Source organism: Panthera leo, chromosome B1 (assembly GCF_018350215.1).
Source record: "Panthera leo isolate Ple1 chromosome B1, P.leo_Ple1_pat1.1, whole genome shotgun sequence".
NCBI lineage: Eukaryota > Metazoa > Chordata > Mammalia > Carnivora > Felidae > Panthera > Panthera leo.
In genome coordinates, this window is record NC_056682.1 from 52,455,587 (window position 1) to 52,476,686 (window position 21,100).

The 21,100-nt window shown below is 51.2% G+C and overlaps 1 protein-coding gene across 1 annotated transcript in view; it reads right to left on the reverse strand.

The window, feature by feature from the left end:
- Positions 1-21,100, reverse strand: part of FAM167A (family with sequence similarity 167 member A) — a 42,192-nt gene that overhangs the window by 17,559 nt on the left and 3,533 nt on the right. The window contains exons 2-3 of the mRNA XM_042935025.1: positions 18,771-18,870; positions 5,410-6,202 (exon numbers count right to left, since the gene is read on the reverse strand). Of these exons, the coding sequence (XP_042790959.1) occupies positions 5,410-5,775 (366 nt within the window). The 5' untranslated portion in view covers positions 5,776-6,202; positions 18,771-18,870. The remainder of the gene's footprint in view (positions 1-5,409; positions 6,203-18,770; positions 18,871-21,100) is intronic.

A 21,100-nucleotide genomic window follows, 5' to 3' on the forward strand; every position in this document is an offset into this window, starting at 1 on the left:
TAGGAAGCTGGAATGTTTTGTTTTGTTTTTAGTTTGGGCACCACACAGGCCAAGAGAAGATTCCTCCCTTTTCTTTCTCTTTCAGGTTGGCAAGGGGAACGTTTTAGCAGGGTTGACGAGAGAAGGCAGAAGGGAAGGTCCCCTTTCCACTTGTGCTACAAGCTCTGGGACCAAGCACAGTCAGAGAGGTTTGTGAAATGTTCTGAATTCCAGACTCAGCTAGAGAGCTGAGTCCCACAGCGTCAGGCTCAGGCTTGTTCCAGCTCACCCTTTCCTGAAGGAATGCCCCCACACTAGGCCACTTGGCCACCTCGCGAGGCCTCCCCAAAGGCAAGAAGCCAGAAGCTGGGACTTGCTAGCAACACCAACAGTCTGGAACCAGCAGAGATGTACCACGGCCACTTGACTGGCGTCTGAGTCAGTCTCCTGCAAACAGAGCCTGCCATAGTCAGAAGGCCACAGGGTCCCTGGATACTTGGAAAGCCAAGGGCCAGGCCTTTCTAGCTGGGAGGGGTAACACCAATGGGGTTTGAGGATCTCCACCTTCCTTGTATCCTCCAACACAGGAACCTGAAGGAAACGTGTGCCCTGCCTCCAGATCCCCGGAGCATGTCAAGAATGACTTGTCATTTTCCCTGTGGTGAAATTGGAGAGGAAGAGTGTACCCCCAAAGGAGCTCTTAGGATCCTTTCTTGCCCTGAAAATAAGATTCAGGCAGTCACTCTCTGCCTTTGAGCTGGCCTCGTAGGAGGCTGGGGGTGGACTAGTCTGTCCATCCAGACCCAGCACGGTCTGCCTCTAGAAGAGTCAACATTGACAACAAAGCCTCACTGAGTTTGTTAACTGCTCCCGGGACAGCCCTGCGGTGATCATAGGGCTGTTCAGGCCTGCCCTCTCCTGGGCACAAACCCACTACTGAGCCAAAACTTCCATCAAATTGAGGGTCTGGCATCATGTAGGGAAATCAGCGGCCTGATTGACTGAATTACAGATTTTTAGTCTGTTACCTTGGCCACATCGGGAGAAAAGACAAATTTGCATAGAAGCCTGACAAACTGGCAGAGAGAGCCTGCCCAGGTATAGAGAAAACTTAATTCCGGGCTTAAAATAAAACAAAGGTTATTTGAAACCACTTTCACTGGGTTCAGAAAACAGGTTAATTTTTAATGACATCTTCAATGACTTAACAGATGACGAATTAGGAAAACAAATGGCATGGAGTTTACTGTTTTGACTAAAATTTTAAAAATGTGAGAATGGGTTTGTTGTTCAGACGCTGAACTCTGCTCAACAGTCCAAGGATTTTACAAGTGGCCTTTGTTACTATTTAATCCCGAAGATAAGCGGGGAGAAGTGCACATTCAAGCTGGCTTGCCAGTCTGCATTCGAGCTGCTTTTGACCTCAGACATACAATCTGATGGAATCTGGTTCTCGGACAGCTCAGTGTGGGATGCTGGGACTTCCTTCTCAGAGGCCCTTTTACTGGCTGAGCCCCAAGCTATAAAGGTGGTTATGGCAGCAGCACGGCTTGGGGTGCAGGCCTGGGGATCCCTGGGGCTTCCCTCTGAAGTCCCTTCTTGGTCCCCTGGCCTCAGTCTTACGTGCCTCTCAGTCCTTGGTTCTCAAAGTGTGGTCCATGGATCAATAGTGTAGCATTTCCTGGGAACTTGTTGGAAATTTGAAATCATGGACCCCCATCCCAGACCAATAGGATCAGAATCTTCAGTTTAACAAGAGAGCCAGGCAATCTGCGTGTACATTAGTTTGGGAGTCACTGCTCCAAAAGGTGCTCCAGAGTGATTTCTGGAACACAAATGCACCCCTGTCGTTGCTGATTCAGCATGCCCAATGGGGCCCTTTGCGGGAGGGCCGCCTCTCCTGCCTCACCTCCTGCCTCTCTCCCCATAGCCCTCTACTCTCAGTGGTAAAGGCTGAGTTCACACTCTGGCTCTGCGACTTACGAGTCATATCATCCTAGGCAGGGCATCTGACTTCTATGAGCCTCACTTTACTCATCTGTAAAATGGAGACAGTAATAGCCATCACACAGGTCTGATGTAATAATGGCAGGAGGACCGGACTCTCATTCAGTCTGGTTTCTTCCCCCGCCCTTCCCTTCCCATGCATTCTGTTGACTGCTAGCATCTTTGTGAACACACATTTTTAGGAATCACAAAGCAAAATCAATTGCCTTTGGAAGATCCTATGTAGTATGGTGGCTAAGAAAAGCATGGACAATGCAACCAGTTGGGCCACGGTTCAAATTTCTACTCTCTCGCTTATTGCCACATTTCTCTTTGAGCCTCAGTCGTCTCCTCTGTAACACGGGGTTAACAGGAAAGTGATGTGACAATCCAAAGAGGTAAGTAATGCATGTGAAGTGTCTGACACACAATAAACACTCATCTGGTGACAAATCTCAGAATTGTTATTATTATGATTACTGTTACCCACCCCCATTAGCACAGAGAAACGTTGGGGAGGGTGGAAAATACCATGCAAATAAACTGTGCAGGCACTCTTGAAAAAAATATGGAGTCTCCCCAAAGAGTTAAAAATAGAACTACTTACGACCTAGGATTGAGTACTATCTACTCAAAGGATACAAAAATACAGATTTGAAGGGGTACATGCACCCCCATGTTTATAGCAGCACTATCCACAATAGCCAAATTGTGGAAACAGTCCAAGTGTCCACTGACTGATGAATGGATAAAGAACAGACGGTATATACATAGACAATGGAATGTTACTAAGCCGTCAAAAAGAATGAAATTTTGCCATTTGCAATGATGTGAATGGAGCTAGAGAGCATCATGCTAAGCGAAATAAGTCAGTCAGAGGAAGACAAATATCATATGATTTCACTCATGTGTGGAATTTAAGAAACAAAACAAACAAGAAAAGGGAAAGAAGAAGAGAGAAGGCAAACCAAGAAACAGACTCTTAACCTTAGAGAACAAACTGATGGTTACCAGAGAGAAGGGGTTAAATAGGTGATGGGGATTAAGTAATGCACTTGCTGTGAGTGATGAGTACCGGGAGTTGTATGGAAGCGTTGAATCACTAGATTCCACACCTGAAACTACTATTGTACTGCATGTTAATTAGCTGGAATTTAAATAAAAACTAAAACAAGAAAATGGGGCGCCTGGGTGGCTCAGTCAGTTAAGCATCCGACTTCGGCTCAGGTCATGATCTCGCAGTTCGTGAGTTCGAGCCCCACGTCGGGCTCTGTGCTGACAGCTCAGGACCTGGAGCCTGCTTTGGATTCTATGTCTCCCTCTCTTTCTCTACCCCTCCCTCATTCATGCTCTGTCTTTCTGTCTTTCAAAAATAAATAAACATTAAAAAAATTAAAAAAAAAACTAAAAAAAACCCCTACCACACTGTATATAAAAAAAAAAAAAAGGAAAAAGAAAATACCACAAATATAAAGCACTATTTAATGCTGATATTCCCTGTACTTCTTTAAGACAGCCTTCGGCAGCCAAGTCAGTCCTGACAATTAGCGCATCTCTCTCTGCCTACAGAGCATTGCTCTCTATGTTACCCGTGGTTGTCCTTCACCTGGCCCACCTGCCATCTCTCAGCACAGGCTGGCGAGGGCACTCATGCTACTTGGTGTGCAATGGCTGGGCAAGAAAAAGAAGCACAGCCTGCTCATCTGTAGCAATGCTTTTCGATCAAGGCTGCAGTTTGGAAGCAACCGGGGAGCTTTAAAATCTACTGATGCCTGGGTCCCGCCCCACTGACATTCATTTGATTGATCTGAGGCCTGTCTAGGCTCTGGGACGTTTTGAGCCTTCCCAGGTGATTCTAATATGCAGCTGGGGTTGAGAGACACCTCTCTCATCTAGAGGACAAGGAGGACAAGTTCTAGAGAACTCTCTACTGGTTTACACACAGGGAATTCCTTCTCTAATCTCCGCCCCAAAGGGGGGCCCACAAAGAATGCTAAATTTATTTAGAAAGCAAAAGCCTCCACTCCCAGAAGCCATAAAACCTCAAATGGACCCAAAGCCAAGTAATTGAATCCTTGATTGATGGGGATATTTTTGTTCTCTTTATGAAAACAAATTAAAGCAGTTCAGCCTCAGGAATTTAAAGAGTAGCTTCCATGGGCCATTTTGGCCACTGCGTGTCCCTCTTTGCTCACCTGTTAACCGCCCCCCACGCCCCCGTGAGTACCCAGCGGCAGTGGAGTGCCCAGAGACACAGTGTGAATCCACAGGTGGCCTGCCTCCTACACAAGCCAGCTCACACTCCAATTACTAAGGACAGACACAGCAGAAAGGTGTGTTTGAGAAGCAGTTTCATCATTAAAGATTAAAACCAAAAAAAGATTTCCAATTAATCAGACACCTGAGTCCCTGATCCTCGCTTCCCCCTACCCCAATTATTTACTTCACCCCATGAGGAATTCCAGGCCCCAGTGGGGATTTATTTTTCAGGACTTTGCAGAACAAACCAGGCGGGCCTCCGCCTACCCTGTTGATGCAGGAGTTATGAGTGGCTCTGGAAGTCAGTTGGCCCTTGGGTGCTGGCTCACCTGTGGCCAGAGTGGCCTGACTGGACAGGTGTGACCTGGGCCACAGGTGATGAGGAGGCAGAGGAGTTGAGATTATGGGGACAATTAGCATCATGCCTGGACCAGTGATTCTCCCCTGGGCTATGGGTGCAAAGCTGTGAACACCATCCCCTTTCTCACCTGCTGAGAGGTGCCACTGATGGGAGCCTGCTGTGCCCGTGGGCAGAGAAAAGGTCAAGCTGTGAACGCCCCAAACATACCTGTTGCTCATGCGCATTCCCCCCAGCCCCACCCCCATCCTGACTTCTGGGCAGATTCCCACTCATGGGGGGGGGTGGGGATGGGGGCAGCCCAGAGTTTTCACTGCAGGCCTGATCAGCTACGCCACCCTCTGGGCAGTTCTTCACACACTGCTCAGTAGGAACAGAGCACCTTGGGCTGAACCTGAGCCACTCACAGCAGCCCCCCAGCACGCATCCCTGCACTCCAGCACAGCGCCCTCAGGAGCCACCAGCCCCAGGCTGGATGGAGGGTGGGAGGGTTTCAGAGAGGAGGGGCATCACACTCCAAGAACACCCTTAGTGATCCAGGGACGAGAATATGGGACTCTGCTCCAGGGGGCAATGGAGAAGGTGGGGGGTTGCAGGGCACACTTGCTTCCTCCATAAGTACCTGTGAGGAGGGGCTGATTGGCACGTGGACCTCATGTTACCGCACAGTAATGAGGTCTACCCTTGGTAATAGGAAAACGGACAGATATGCAATTGGGAGGGATAAAGATAGGGGGAGAGACAGAGAGGAAGAGAGACACAGAGGAGAGACAGAGAGAGAGAGAGAGGCATCTTTTCTGGGGATTCGTGGAGGGGCACCCACTTACCAGTTCCTTCCTGAGCCAGGCTATCGCTTCGTCGATACTTTCAAAGCCTTCCAGCTTCCCGGCGGGCTGCGGCCCAGCAGCCCGGCTGGCACCCCCGTTACGTGGGGCATGCTGCCTGGGCTCTCTCTGGGGGGACGAGGGCTCCTCCTCTCCACACTCCCCCTGCTCAGCAGCTGGCCTTGGGAAGGGCCACGTCTGCTCCTCCAGCCTGGCCTGCCATTCCAAGTAGGAGGGCCTTCGGGTCTCCAGCCTCAGTTTCTCCGTGAGGGCCTTCAGGCTCCTGAGGTGGTCATCGGGGGGCAGGGCGGCTCCAGGCTCTTCTTCCCCACCTACCATTTCTTCTACTTGGATCTGGGGCACGGACATTCTAGAGTCTGCTGGGGGAGCCAGACATGGGAGGTGGTGGGGGGCACTGCGGAAATCTTGGTGGGTGGCAAGGCTGGGTCCAGCTCTGGAATGATCTCATCCAGCTGGGGTGAAGGCGCCTGAGGGCATCGCTAGGATGTGAGCAGCTCCCGGAGCCGAGAGGGACTGTGGATGAGCCGCGCAGAGTTCCCTCCAGAGCGGCTGTGGAGGTTCAGGATTTAAGATTCTTCCCGGAGTCCCGTGGCTGCCATGCTTCACAGAAGGCAGGAATAGACAAGCGGTAGCAGGAATCTTTGGGGGGCAGATTTGCCAAGAAGATCTGTCAGTCCTGGAGGCACAGGCGGATCAGAGACTGGCAGGGAAGCGGGACTGGGCTCCCTCCGCAGGGGAAGGGCAGGCGGTGAGCAGCTGCTGCTGGGGGGAGGCCCTGCAGGAAGGATGAAACGATGTCAGGACGGGTCCCTCCCCTGGCAGGAGGCCTGCCTCATTCCTGAGCTCCTCAGGAGGGGAAACTGAGGCTCAGAGAGGCTAGGTGACAAGGCTGCTGATTACTGGCTCGGGACTAGAAGCGAGGCAACTTCAAAGCCTTAACTAAATGCAGAGAATAAGGAATCAACGCTCTGTACAGTGTTTCACCATTTATGAAACGATTCCACCTCCATTATCTCCTGTAATCCTCACCACAAGTCTGTGGTTACTTCTTTTTGTCCCCATCTTACACGCAAGGAACCTGAGTCTCTGAGAGGTTTATGACTCACCAGAGAGCTCCTGGGGATTAGCAAAGACGAGTCTGGGTGGTCGGATTTTGAAGGCTCAGGTCTCTCCTCTGAGCAACAGCTACCTGTAGGTCCCCAGGCAGACCCAGTTGTGCCGCCTCCGGGACCGCTGACCCTGCCCCACCCTGCCCACCACAGCCCCCGTCCACTGGCTTTTTCAGGTCTTACTACACACTCTCAGCTTCTTCCTCCAAGAACAACACCTTACCTCACCTCTTCAGAGGAGGAAGCAAATAAACCTGCAGCAGAGGAGGGAAGACCGACCTCACTCAAGGAGGATTACTAAACTGAGCCAAGCTTGTGACTCACCATTCTAGAAAGATGGGTCTAATATTCACCTGAAATGCCCACATGGCAGAGCCTTATGGACAAGGCTGTGGCTCTCTGATCCGCTTTGGCCTTCCCAACTCTGGAGAGGTGGTCTGAGCTGAGGCTCTTGCCTCCTGTCAGAGTGCACGGTAGGGAAGCAACCAGGCGTCAGAGTGAGGCCCCAGTCTCCCAGCCGCGTCCCTGTGCCCACAAGGTCCAAGCAAGTGGCGATGGGCTCATCAGAGCAGGGCATTTAACTCGGACTGGGGAGAGAAATCTTTGGTTCTTAGGGGAGTTTTAAAATTGTGTGCAGAGGGCATGCAGAGAAAGAATGAACTGGCACGGAACGATGTGAAAGACAAAGCTTACATGAAAAAAACACAACGGGACGCTCATAGTCTGGAGAGCACACTGTTGGTGTGGAAGAGGAAGGGAAGGGACAGATTTTTTATTGACTTGTGTGCACCTAAAAAGATCTCTGCAAGGAGAATAACTAAAACAAAGAGTTCTGATTACTCGTCTGGATCATGGGAACTGGGCAGGGGTTTGTGGGTGGGCAGGCACAGGAGGAGGCAGAGAAGTGGGGAGGGGGAAATAAAAACACAGCCTCAGTCCCCCAGGGGGGACGTGGGGCTTCTTTCCCACCTGGCCATGGAGACACTCGAGGCTCTTGGGCGCCTGGGTGGCTCAGTCAGTTAAGTGTCCGACTTCGGCGCAGGTCATGATCTCATGGTTCGTGAGTTCGAGCCCCGCGTCGGGCTCTCCACTCTCAGCGCAGATCCTGCTTTGAATCCTCTGTCCCCGTCTCTCTCTGCCCCTTCCCCACTCATTTCCCACCCCCCCAAGATAAACTTTAAAAAGAAGAAGAGAGATTGCTGTCTTTCTGGACTGTCTCTACAATCCCCACCTGCAACGTGATGTGACTTAAGGAAATCTAGCGGCCCTCCCCTTGGTCGGAGCCTGGCCCCCGTTTTGGGACATCCCTGAGGAATGAGGAGAAATATTCTACCCCAACTAATGGCGGAGAAACCTAGTTCTCACCTCTAACCACACTGCTGGGAACCCCCGAGGAACTTCTACCAAAATGGATTCCCCAGGCCGCACTCCTAGGGGCTCTGGGGTGGGACTCAGGCATCACATATTTTTAAAGCTCCCTAGGTGATGTGAGTGAGTGGCCAGGGTCGAGAACCACTGGTCTTGAGATAGAAACACTAGGCTAAGGATCAGATGGCCTAGCTGTAGGTGCTGTCAGGCTTGCTGAGCCTCAGTTTCCCCACCTATAAAATGGGGGTGCTAATAGCCACCTCCGAGGTTTGGGGGATTGACGGGACTAAGGTTTGTTCACACTTTCTGCAGGTTTAGCTGCTCTGCAAATATGGGGTGTTCTCTAAGGGTGTTTCTGGGCAGCCTCAAGGTCATACAGACTTCTTTAGAATCTCTCTCCAAATCTAAAGACCCATTGGCAGCCCCTCCCAGACACCTCTACCTCTTTGCAGAGGTACCAGGATCTGTTTTGAGCGGGCCTCCGAGCGGCGCTACCTTATAGGACTTCTCTCCACTGACAGGGGAGCTCTGATTATTTCCAGTGAAGATTTTTGGAGAGGATCTAATTGCAGACAAACCACGAGCAGTGTTCCCCACACCACAGCTGTGTTAGGAGACCACGTGGATTCCAAGTCCCCCTTTTCTCTCCCCGAGCTGCACACTCACCGCAGAGGGCAGGGGCATCCGTGGCCAGAGGGAGAACCTGTAAGGGAAGGGTCTTCCCTTTGGGGTGGGAAACAGCTAGGACTCGATGACTTTATGTGGCTGCCTCTAAGGGCAGGGGGAGTTTCTCTTAACTCTCAGGGAAGGCCCGTGAAGACGGTGTCAGAATGACTTGGAGGAGGCATCAACAGGAGCGCCAATGCGCCGTGAGTCAGCTAATGATGATCCTTTGATCCTCTGAGCTCACTCGTGTGCGTGTGCATCCTCTCCCTCAAGCCTCATGATGGCCCCGAGGATCAGAGGGGATCATCCCATTTCACAAATGAGAAAATCGAGGCTGGGAGGGATGGAGTGAGTCACCCGTGACCACAGAGAGTCCCAAGCAGTGGGACTCGAGCACAGACTTCTGACTCTGGTCGGCCTCTCCACTCCAGAAGGTGTGGGCGTTGGGGTTAGACCCCCCCCCCCCCCCCCCGCCCAGGGGCCCAGTTCTGTGATCTTGGACCCGTCCCTTCACAACCACTCTGTGCTTCTGTGTCCTCTTCTAAGAAGCGGGGGTGACCAGGACTGTCTACGTAATTTGCTGAGCTTGGCGCAAAATGAAAATGCAGAGCTCCTTGTTAAAAAAGTACTAAGAATTTGAAGATGGCAACAGGAGAGCATTAACAAGCCCGGGCCCAGTGGGGCTGCCTGGGTCCCTCGCTCATGAAGCCGGCCCTGGGGGTAATAATGTCCACTTCCTGAGTCATTTCAAGGACTAAAGTAACAAATACTGAGCCCTTCATGGTACCTGCTATACAGTAAGCCCTAGACAAAGTTATACTTTAAAAAATATTCTTCTTTTTTTTTAATGCTTATTGATTTTTGAGAGAGAAAGAGAGACAGAATGGACATGGGGAAGGGGCAGAGAGAGCAGGACACAGAATCCGAAGCAGGCTCCAGGCTCCGAGCTGTCAGCACAGAGCCCGACGCGGGGCTCGAGCCCATGAACCGTGGTATCATGACCTGAGCTGCAGTTGGACACCTAACCGACTGAGTCACCCAGGCGCCACCCCCCCAAAAATATTATACCTAAGATGATGAGAGCTATCAGTGCTACATCAGTCAGATTACCACATAAACCCCTCTGCACTGCACTGAGCAGTCACCCTGTTGGTCCCTGAACTGCACCTTACATCCTTCCCTGGAAGCCGACTGAGATGAAGTCAGCCGGCCCCACCTCCCCCCAGAGGTTCAGGGCTCCTGCTCAGATTCTCCCCATGCAGCGGTGACTAGCAGGCCTGCGACAGGAAGAAAAACAGCCCAGCTTAGGAAAACACCACTCTGTATCCCCACTCCCTTCCCTCCCTGCTCATATTCTAAACACCCCTGTCCGCAGCTCAGGATCCCGGCGGGGGGGGGGGGGGGGGGGGGGGGGGGGGGTGGTGATCCAGCCTTGACAGTGTGTTATCCACTTGGTAAGAGCAAGGGCAGGGGGCCGAATACCTCAGCCCTGGTCCCAGATCTGCTACCCATAAACCCAGTGCATGGGCTCAGCTCTCTCCTCTCGGCCTCAGTTTCCTACTCTGTACAAGGGTGCTTCTTACCCCAACCGGCCTTATGAGGATGGTGGGAGGATCAGTTGGATTGTACATGAAAGCTCTCTGCAACCTTTGAAGAGCTGTACCCACCTGAGGATTATTATTATCATTGAGGCATGTGTGGGGTGTGGAGAGGTCTGAGTCAAGGACTCATCCTGGGATCACTACATCCCTGTCGCATATAGCAGGTAGGGACAGAGCCCTAGCCTGCTTCCTATGCCCCCAGCACATCCAGGTGGTGAGGATTTGCTGAAAAAGGATCTGTTCTCCGGTCTCCTGGTCATCAGACGTTGTCCCAGGGAGCGTACCCTCTGGATGCCCTGGTGCCTGAGAGCCCCATATGGAGCTGTCCCTCCCCTCCAGCTGGGCTGCTGCGAGCTGAGCCAGAAGGTCACCCACTCAAGTCACTCCAGGGATGTGGGCACTTAGTGGGTGCTGAGCTGGTGGAGAGATGCCAGCCAAGTGCAGGGGAGCAGAGGCCAGCACTGGACAGCTTTCTGGTCTGAAAGGGCAGTAGGGACAAACCAGGGACTCTGGAGTGCAGGCCCTGGGAGGAAGAAGCCTCTGACACCTGGGCAAACAGGCTTTCTTTACATCTAACCTAAGTCCTTCCTGCTCCGAGGAACACATTTTCTCTCACTCTGAGCTTTGCAAAGGCAGACAGCCCAAGGAGGAGGGAAGCCAGAGGATGCACCCAGAAGAACAAGGCCAGACCCTAACCCCACCAGGCCCAGGCGTGCCCTGCCAGGCGGGCCACCCGGCTGCAGGGGAACATGAAACTCCCCGCAGCAGAGGACAGGCCTCAGGGGCGCATCACCCTTTTTGGGCAGTGACATGCCAGCGCCTGGGGACGTACACGGCACAGGAGGACCGCTGCTCAAACACGCTCCTGGCTCACTCTGGCCCATTGTGGTTGCCACGAAGGAGGCTGTGCCCGCCTTAAGCTAATTCCTGAGCCGCTGGAGGAGCCAGGTGGGTGCAGCTCAGTCATTCAGCCAATTATGACCTGGTCTCGTTATGACCTAATCTGTTTACTTGGACGATTTTCAAACCCACTTCCTAGATGGACTCCGTGGGCAGGGAAGGGTACAGGGACTGCTAACCCACTCTCTCTGTCTCTGTCTCTCTCAAGGGTGAAGGTAGTATGAGCCTGGGTAGTTTGGTGGCTCCCACTCCTTACTGCTCTCCGTTCTGAAAAACTCAGAAGCCGCCCTCCCCCTGTCTGGATCCCCAGACTCGTGCCTGGCCCTTCCAGTCCGGGGTTCTTTGCCAGAACTGTTCCGTTTCTTCTCCAACACCCCTGTCCCAGTGAGTACCACGCTCCCTGGCACCCTCGTGGCTTTGTACAAGCCGGTCCCTCAGCCTGGAACACCCTTCCCTCCCTTCTACCCCGCATTGCTCAGGGGTTTTCTTTTTCCGGAAGTCTTCCTTGACTTGCCCAAGCTGCGTGTGCCTGGGATGCAAGGAGAGCATGTCGGAGAAACAATTATGTCATCACAACATTAGCTGACACTTACGCAGAGCGGACCACGCCAGGCATTGTTCTAGGAGCTGTACATGTACTAACACATGTAATCATCACAGCAACCCTATAAGGCAAGGATTAGCATGGTCTCCATTCCACAGATGAGGAGACTGAGGCACAGAGAGGTTGAGTAGCTTGCCTGAGGTCACAGGACTAATGAAGGGGAAAGCTGGGATTTAACCGCTGCGGCACAGCTCCGGGCTGGCTCACAACCCAGCCACAGCACTTCTACAGGACACTTTCCTGATGGTTCCTCTACTGGACTCTGAGCTTCATGAGGGTGAGAACCAGGCTTCGTATCCTGGAACACATAGCACTTAACACCATGCTGCTCTCTCTAAATGTTTGTGGAATGGGGATGCCTGGGTGGCTCAGTCAGTTAAGCGTCTGACTTCAGCTCAGGTCATGATCTCACGGTTCGTGGGTTTAAGCCCCGTGTCAGGCTCTGTGCTGACAGCTCAGAGCCTGGAGCCTGCTTCGGATTCTGTGTATCCCTCTCTCTGCCCCTCCCAAACTAGCGCTCTGTCTCTGTCTCTCAAAAAAAAAAAAAAAAGTTAAAAATAAATAAATAAATAAATAAAAATAAATGTTTATGGCATGAACCAGCCAAAAGAACAGATTCCTCCCGGCCCCCACCCGGTGCACTGTGGCCTATACTTGCTCAAGTCTGAGCCAGTCTGGATGGGCTCAGAGAAGCAGAGGGGACCTGGTCCTGGTACCCTCACCACCCATCCTATGAGACCTGCCCTGACCTCAGAATCCCAGACGCAGGCTGCCAGGCCCTAGGAAGACAGGAATAGCTTTGTCTTGCATCAAGCACCAGGACTGGGAGCTGGCACGAAGGGCATTCCAGCATCACAGGTGTAACTGGAGGACCTCTCCTGTGTCCAGCATCACGAGGTGATTTCTACCCAGGGTCCTTTCCCTCTTCTGGAAAGAGCATTTCTTTGTGTGTTTCCTAGGGGATGGGCATGCCCTCTGTCCTGAGTAGGTGGTCACCTGACTCAATCTGGGCTAATCAGAACTCTCCTAGGTTTCTGTACCAGAATTATCCAGAAACCAGCTGTGTTCCATGCTGACCTGGGGTTGCTGGGGGCCATCTTGCTCACCACAGGGAGAAACTGTGTTTCTGACATTTATAACCAACATAAGCATGCGTTGGACAAAGAATATAAAACAACACAGTGGATATTTGTTGGTATTTGTCTTGTTTGTTTGCCTTATCCTGTTTTCAGGGAGTGCCTCCTTTTGTGCTGGACAGCAGGCAGGTTGGGTACCTCTGCTTCACTGGAAGGGGAGGATCAGATCCTCCCTCCCTCCTGTCCCGTGCCCTGGCAGCCAGGTGTGAGCCTGTGACTTGAGCCTGACCAGTCAGATGCCCAGACCCAGGCCTCAGGATCTGGTGTGTGTGAGGCCCAGATGGAAAAATGGTTAGGATTCATTTGTGGCCGCATGAGCCTTGGAGGCAGCTGTGCAGTGCAGATGAGGTAGCATCCTCTTAGCCAGACCATCCCTGCTAAAGGATTGTTGGAGGATGTGACATATAATAAGAAATATATACAGTGTTTGGTTTCCATCCCCAGTTTCTGATACAGAGCTCCTAAAACCCTTGGAATTTCCTAAGTGATAAGAGCATAAGAATATTTCTTGTTGACATATCTGGGTTTTGTTCTTAGTTCTTGAAGTAGCTCTAGAGCCACAGAGGTGAAAGGAGTGTCTCATTATTCATGACAAGCCCACTTTCAAACCTACCCGAGTTTATGTTAATGAGGCGACTCTTGGAAAGCACCCCCCCCCACCCCCCCAGCATGGGGCTGCTTGTCACTCTGTGATGAGAAGGTTGGAAATTTTAGCCCCACCCCTGCCCTGGGCAGGGGAGGGATTGGAGATTGAGCCAATCACAAGCAGCTAGTGATTTAATCAATCATGCATACCTAATGAACCTCCATAAAAACCCTAACTGAAGGAGTTCAAAGAGGGGTTGGTGCGCATATGGAAATTCGGGAGGGGCACACCTGGAGGGGTTCTACACCCCATCCTCACACCTTGCCCTATGTGCCTCTCCCTTTGGCAGGTAAATGTAAGCAAATGCTTCCCTGAGTTTTGCTAAGCCATTCTAGCAAACTTAGTTAATCAGAGGTGGGGGTTGGGGACAATTCCCAACTTAGAGCCAGTAGGTCAGAAGTACAGGCGACAGCCTGGGACTTGCAGTTGGCATGTGAAGTGGCTGCCGTTGGTGGGACCGAGCCCTCGCCTGGCAGGATCTGACACCAACTTCAGCTAGATGGTATCGAAACGGAGCTAAATCCAACGACACCCAGTTGGTGCCTGCAGAGAGCCGGAGGGTTGTTTGGTGCGGAAAACTCACACATCTGGAGTCAGAAGTGTTTTGGGGATATCGTGTGAGTAAAAACCTAGCACCCCACCGAGTTTGTCTCAGGCAAATAATTTAATTCACAGGGCTGTGCCTGCCACTCTTTGTGTTTTGGAGCTGTCTTGGCTCTGCCTGTTTTCTCCCTTGGGTCTTTGCCTCCTGCCAGTTTGGGAAGGGCCGTAGGTGACACTGTTTTCTGTCCTGCACAACCAAGAGCCCTGACTGCAATGAGGGGGGATGCAGAATTCATCTGGGGAGACAAAGTACATAACTGAGGGCTAAGCAGTGTCATAAAACAGCATGACAACCAAAAAAAATCTCCCCTCCCCACATTGCCATGTGTCCCTCAGAGCAGGGTGGTCCCTTCTCTAGTTGAGAGTCACAAGAGCCCCTGTTTGGAAAGTGAGGCTCTTGCAGTGTCCTTATTGCAGAGCTGTGGTGAGGCTGAGAAGAGGGAGAGTGAGGGAAAGGGCTTGGTAGACGATGGCATGTTCAATAAACTTAAATTAAGGGTGGCCCAGGCCACAACTCACACCTGAATTTATTTCTTTCCTTTTCTAAAGCAGCTAATTCTCCCCCCTCCCTCCCCCACAGGTGGGTGAGGGGTCAAGAGGTCTGGGACGTGGAGGCGGAGCTTTGACAAGGCAGGCTTTTCAGGCTAGGTTTAACCATAAAACCCTGATGCTTATCTTAATCAGAGAGCCCAGGGCCCCCACTCAGGCCTGACCTTCGGGTGGTGGTGGCCCAGGCAGGCGGTGAAATTCTAGTCCGTGTTCTGCAGACTTGCAGGAGTGCTAACATCCAGGCTGAGAGGCCCGGAGGGGGTGGGGGGTACACAGCCCTGCGCCCTACAGAGCTGCCCAAAGGAGCCAGGGAGCTCCAAGGAGCTGCCAGAAAGCCCGTGTTTTCTCTCCTGTCAGAGGTTGCCATGGTGACTGAAGCAGGAGGGGACACCCGCTGGTCTGGCCCTACATAGCTCATCTTTATTCCATGTCTTGGTCTGAGTCGGTGTCTGGAAGGGAGCGCCTGAGATGGGGGAATGACATCTTGCAGAGACTGGATGGTGGGTAGGGGGTGAAATGTGCTAGGACATTGTGTGGGGTGTGTGTGTGTGTGTGCGTGTGTGTGTGTGTGTGTGTGTGTGTGTGATGGGTTATATTGTCGCATGTGTGTTCTGGGCATGTGGTCGGGGATGACGGTAAGGAAGGGGGATGTATCCGGGGTGTGCACATCAGTGGGGTCTTCCTCAATGCCCCCATGATCTACAGACAGCTCACCTGCAGGGGGAGAACCCGGAAGAACCCTTCATTTTCTACTTCCTGGAAGTCGTCTGTCTGCTGCCTGGATGACTCCTCCCGGCAGCAAGCAAGACGCTGTGACAATCCAGCCATGTCTTCTAAGAGTCTGGGACTGTACTCCCTGCCCTGCAGCCTCGGTTCCATCAACTGACTTCTGCCTGACCTCATGCATCCACTTCACTCATGTCTGCTCCAATGCTAGACAGAGACCGCACAGAGACCAGCTCTTACCATCCTATGGAGATATCCTCCCTTCATTTTAATTTGTAGCTGCTATCACTCCCCATATAACTCTGATGTTATATGTTGATTTGTTTACTTGTTCAGTATGTTTCACCCACTAGAATGTAAGCTCCGTGAAGGCAGTGATGTTATCTTGTTCACTACTGTGCCCCTAGCACTCAGAACGTAGTAGGTGCTCAATAAACTTATTGAATGAATGAATGGCCTGCCTGGGACCTCCTGGCTCCTCACAAAGACTAAAGCTCTGCTTTAAACCTCAGCTGAGGGGTTGCTCCCTCTCAAAAGTTCGCTAGGACACCTCACCTGCCGGGTCATTTTTTCTCTGAATTCTCCCGGCACTGGTTTCTGTCATGCTTGCTCACAATGGCCTGTTCAACCTTGAACTGTGGGAGTGTCCCATCTCCCTGACCAGATGTCTAGCTCCTCAATAAGAAGAGTGTTACTTTCTCTTTTGTGTCCTGAACACAGGCTCTGCAAACAGTAGGTGCTCCATAAATGCTGAGGATGACGATGTTGTGAATTGGTGAACACATTTTAGCTGGAGTAGTTCTACCTCCACACCTGTCCAGTAGAAGACCTTCTGCAAGATCATAGGTAAGACTTTCAAGGTCAGAATGAGTCTGAATTGGTGAGCAAGTAGCTTGGGGAGCTGGCCTCAACTTTATGTTTTATCCTCCCCCCATGACCTCATGTATGACTATGACTAAGTCTTTAAGCTTATTTCAAACACCACCTCATTCTACATGTTCTTTCTGAATGGAACTGATTGCTTCTTCCCCTAACAACATTTTTTTGAACTTTTCTGCACCAACTAGGTTTTAGGTAATGACCATTTATCTCCTTGGACCACATTACTTTGTTACATTTATGATGTACCTGTTAGATGGACAAAAATGTCTTCAGCATCCCTTCTGTGGGGACTATTCCTGTGTCATTTCAGTGTTCAGAAGGGACTGTGAGTCATAGATCCCTGCCCATCACCCCCATCCCCAGGGGTGCTCATGTGACCCAGACTTAGACATTCATTTGAGCCCTTACTCTGGCAAGAGTGACTGGTCCAATGGATGTGTGCATGGCCAACCAGTGCTATTCTGAATATTTTCATGGGATTTAAATATAGGCATCTGAAGAAATAGGGTGGCTTTTCAGCCTGGAGTTTCCAAGGTGCATCTTCTCAGCCTCATGGAGAAAACTCATTTGCATTGAGAAGGAATAAGCCTTTAGGAAGGAGAACCAAAGGAGAGACAGAGACAGAGACATGACATCTTCAGAGCCATTGACCCAACAGTGCCCAAAGACGTAAACCTCCAATTCTATGCACTAATAAATCCTCTCCTTTACTTGAGCTAATTTAAGCTGGACTTCTGTCCCCTGCCACCAAAAGGGGACTAAGTCACCTCCCTACACTAACTGGGATCTGTCTAGGCACAATCTGATTCCAATTCTTCCCCATGCTTCTTATAGCTACTTGCTTGGTATCATCAGTTCAATTTTATTGCGTATTTTCTGTATAAATAAAAGAAATATATAAGAGGCCATTTTCTCTCTATCTGAATGCAGGAATAAAAATATAAATTCCTAGGGGTACCTGGGTGGCTCAGTCGGTTAAGCGTCCAACTTCAGCTCAGGTCATGATCTCACTGTTGGTGGGTTCAAGCCCCGCGTCAGGCTCTGTGCTGACAGCTCAGAGCCTGGAGCCTGCTTCCGGTTCTGTATCTCCTTCTCTCTCTGCCCCTTCCCCACTCGCACTCTGTCTCTCTGTGTCTCTTGAAAATAAATAAATGTTAAATATATATATATATATATATATATATATATATATATATATATATATATAAATTCCTAGAATCAAGAGGAAGAGGGGGAAGAGAACCATTTTCCAGTGGCTACCATGTACCAGGCACTGTGCAAACATCTAGCTGAAGCCTTGAAATGGCCTGAGATAGGAATATTATCTCTACCTGACAGATCATACACAGGTAAGTGAAGAAACCACCATTTCAGCCCAAGTTTTTCCTACTCCACCATTGTGACCATGTCCCCAAAGTAGCTTCATATGTAGAAAAGTAATAGGAACACACACATTATGTAGTTTCAATGTTTGAAAGCCCAGGTTCTTAGGAATCCCAGGGGCAAATAACAACATTTAAATATTCTTATGGGGGCGCCTGGGTGGCTCAGTCAGTTAAGCGTCAGACTTCAGCTGAGGGCATGATCTCATGGTTTGTGAGTTCGAGCCTCACATCGGGCTCTCTGCTCTCAGTGCAGAGCCTGCTTCAGATCCTCTGCCCCCTCTCTCTGCCCTTCCCCTGCTCATGCTCTCTCTCACTCTCTCAAAATAAATAAACATTAAAAAAAGATAAAGTGGATATTACTATGGCAATGCTTTATTTGCCTAGAAAATTGATCTGGGCAGTTGAGGGGGACGAGACCCGAGCACCTAGATTGCAGTCCCTCTCTGTTGACGCCGGTGAGCAAAACTGCTGCGGCATGGGGGCTCTCTCCTGGGCTAGAGCCCCCTTCTGAGGGCAGGGCCTGCCAGTGAGAGGACCTGAGCCTCAGGAAAGTTCTGCCGTGCTTGACTGTGAAACCCTCCTGGACAAGTTACCTGACTTCTTGGAACCTGAGTGAAGTGCCTGGCATGGGAGCATGAGAGACAGAACTTTCTTTCGTCTGTGGTGTTTCTGTTGGGGGGCACGGTGGCTCCCAGGCCAGTCCCAGGGGCAGCTGGGGTGCCTGGACCCGAGGCTTCCGGCAAGGGAGGGTGGGCCGATGGGTGTGGATCCCAGTCTGGGACCCCAGCAGGTGCAGGGAGGCTCAGCAGCCTGTGTTCCTCACTCCCCTCCACCTTCCTGCTCCCATCCAGGGTCACAGCGCTGCTGCTGGCAGATGGGAATGAGACAACCATTTTGGACAGACCCAGCCCAGGGTGGGAGAGAAAAGAGTTCCTGGCCTGAGAGTCAGCTCCGGGGACCCTGTCCCCATCCCGAGCCACTGCGGCAACTCACCTGCCCCGCCGCCAGGCTTCTGCTTCCCCCCTGCAAAATTTGCAGTTTGGGTGCTGTGGCCTCTACGCTTCCTTCCCCCTTGACATGCACAGAGTCTAGACCACAGCAGCTCATGGGTTGTCACCATGTCACCGAGCTGCACCCATGAGGGTAGGGGGCAAAGCCACCCACTTACCCACGCTCCTCTGGGAGTGTCTCCCAGTGAAACTCGGTTTCTCAGGTCCAGTGCTAATGGCTGCACCTCGATTTATCATTCAAAGCTTCTGTTTCCATACCTGAAACCACAAGAACAATCACAAACATTTTTGAAGTCACTCTCTTAAAAAAAAGTTTACAATTTTTCCCCCACACATTATGGTCTGGGCTGGAGAGACCTTCCTGAGAGTTCCACACAGACAAACCGCAAACCAGAGACATTACGAAACTTGTCTGGGGTCACACAGCTTCGTGAGTGGGTTTGGCTGGGCCTGGATTCTTCCTCTGATTCAAATTGAGCTTCTATTGTCTAGAAGACGAGGAAACCTTGTTTCATGTCGTTGGGATATAGTGAGGCAAGAAGCTATAAAAAAAACTCTTGTTAAGACCTTTGCACATTCAAAGTGCTCAGTCCATGCTGAATAATTGATGGGCTCTGCTCCCGGCTGCTCATAGCAGACGCACAGGCCTCCTGCTACACATAAGGCTGGGAACGTGGAAACCTTGCCTATCATTCTGCCCAGTGCAAGAAGTTGCCGAGAAAATCACCAAGAAAGAGTTGTGCTTTCCTGTTGCTGTGGGGAGAGGCCGCGGCTCCAGGGACCTGCAGATCTAATTTATTGTCTCACTGAAAGCAGAGAGCTGCTGCAGGGAGGGGGCTGCGGGGCCACCCAGAGTCGACGCCACAGTGTCCTTTCCAAGGCTGTGAGGCCCTGGGAAAGGGCTGCTGTGCTCTGACAGGCAGGGAGAAAGGTGCCTGGAGTCCCATGGGGAGCAGGGGAGAGGGCAGAGCGGGAAAGGGGGGACAGAATCAGCCATGGGAAATTCAGGAGTCTAAAGCAAAGGTCCTCCTCCGTGAAAATGCCTGACAAGGCAGAGATGCCCAGGCGGGGGCCAAGGCGGCCTGTTGTCCCCCCAGCCGAATGCCACATGTGACCACAGCACTCTCCTGGCCAAAGGCCATGGTGTTGGGGATTAGGGGGCAGAAAGCAGACACAGAGTTGCCTTTAATGCAATTTGCAGAGATCAAAGAAGAACACGGTTCAAGTGGGTGTTCCGGCTATAAAAGTAGGGAACAGTTCACAGTTGACTGAAACTCAGGGTGCCATTTCACAGCTAAAGGCCCTGGGGATGTGCACCTTCTCCCTGTGGGGTGCGGCCCACCAAAATGCCCCCCGACTGGGATTTGTCTCAGCCCTTAAACAAGGCAGATTTAGGATTCTCCAAATCCACAGGATAATTGGCTTCAACTTCAAATAAAACAAACTCCAGCTCAAATGGGAATTTGTTTGGAGGATGGGCTTTCTATTTCACTCTGCACTACAAGTTCCAAAGCCTAATGATTTAGCAAGGACTTCCTAAGAAATTTCATGATATGCTCTGTGCTTATGCAAGTCAGTTCACTTCATGCTCTGTCTGGGAGTGCTTACCCCTCCAGGGATTGAAGGGTCCTTAGAGTTTCCCTGTGTTTGGGCAGGGCCTGTCCTAAGGGGCTGGGGCTGGGGTGGGGGATGGGGTGCCTCCAGCATGGATTCAGCCTGCTGAGCAATGTCCACGCTGTCTGGTGGACAGGGGTTGATAGCCCAGCTCTAACACCTACTCATTCTATGACCTTGGGTAACCCTCTAGGTCTTAAGTTCCTCATCCATGAAATGGGGTTGGTTCATAATGGAACCTACCTCAAAGCTCTGAAGGATCCAGTGAGATAGGGTATATGTGGATTCTCAGTTATGCCTCTAATAGGACTGTCCCCTCCCGTCCATATCAACACTTGGCTGGGCCTCTCCTTGGCCTGTCAAAGTGGTAAATGGCTACCAAACCATTAAAGTTAGTTCATGTACACCTGTGTGCTCCAGAATGTTCAGAACATGACTTTACTGTCAGCTCAGTACTCTAGGCTGCACAAAGTGTCTTTTCTAATGTGCAACCCTGATCAGAAGCCACATTCCTTGAGGGCAAGACTATTGTCTTATCTGTGATGCAATGACCATTATTGATCTTAAAACCCTTTGTAGATGGAGTGAGATGTTATATGGTTTCACTAGGCTAGCTGCAACAAAGGTGCATTTAACAAGGGTGCATTCAAATCAGGACTCCCCGCTCCTGGCCAGCAGCCCCAAGCACAGGGTCGACGTTCCACAGGGGGCTGTGGCAGGTGCTTTGGGTGTCTTTCTTGCTCTCTACTCAACACTGGGCTTGATAATTAACAGAGGAAATGTTAGAAATGCATTCTCCTTAGTGAAAACAGAGGTATTCAAGATATGTGGGTTGGTCAAAATTATTTGAGGCACTCTTGACCTTGAAAGGCAG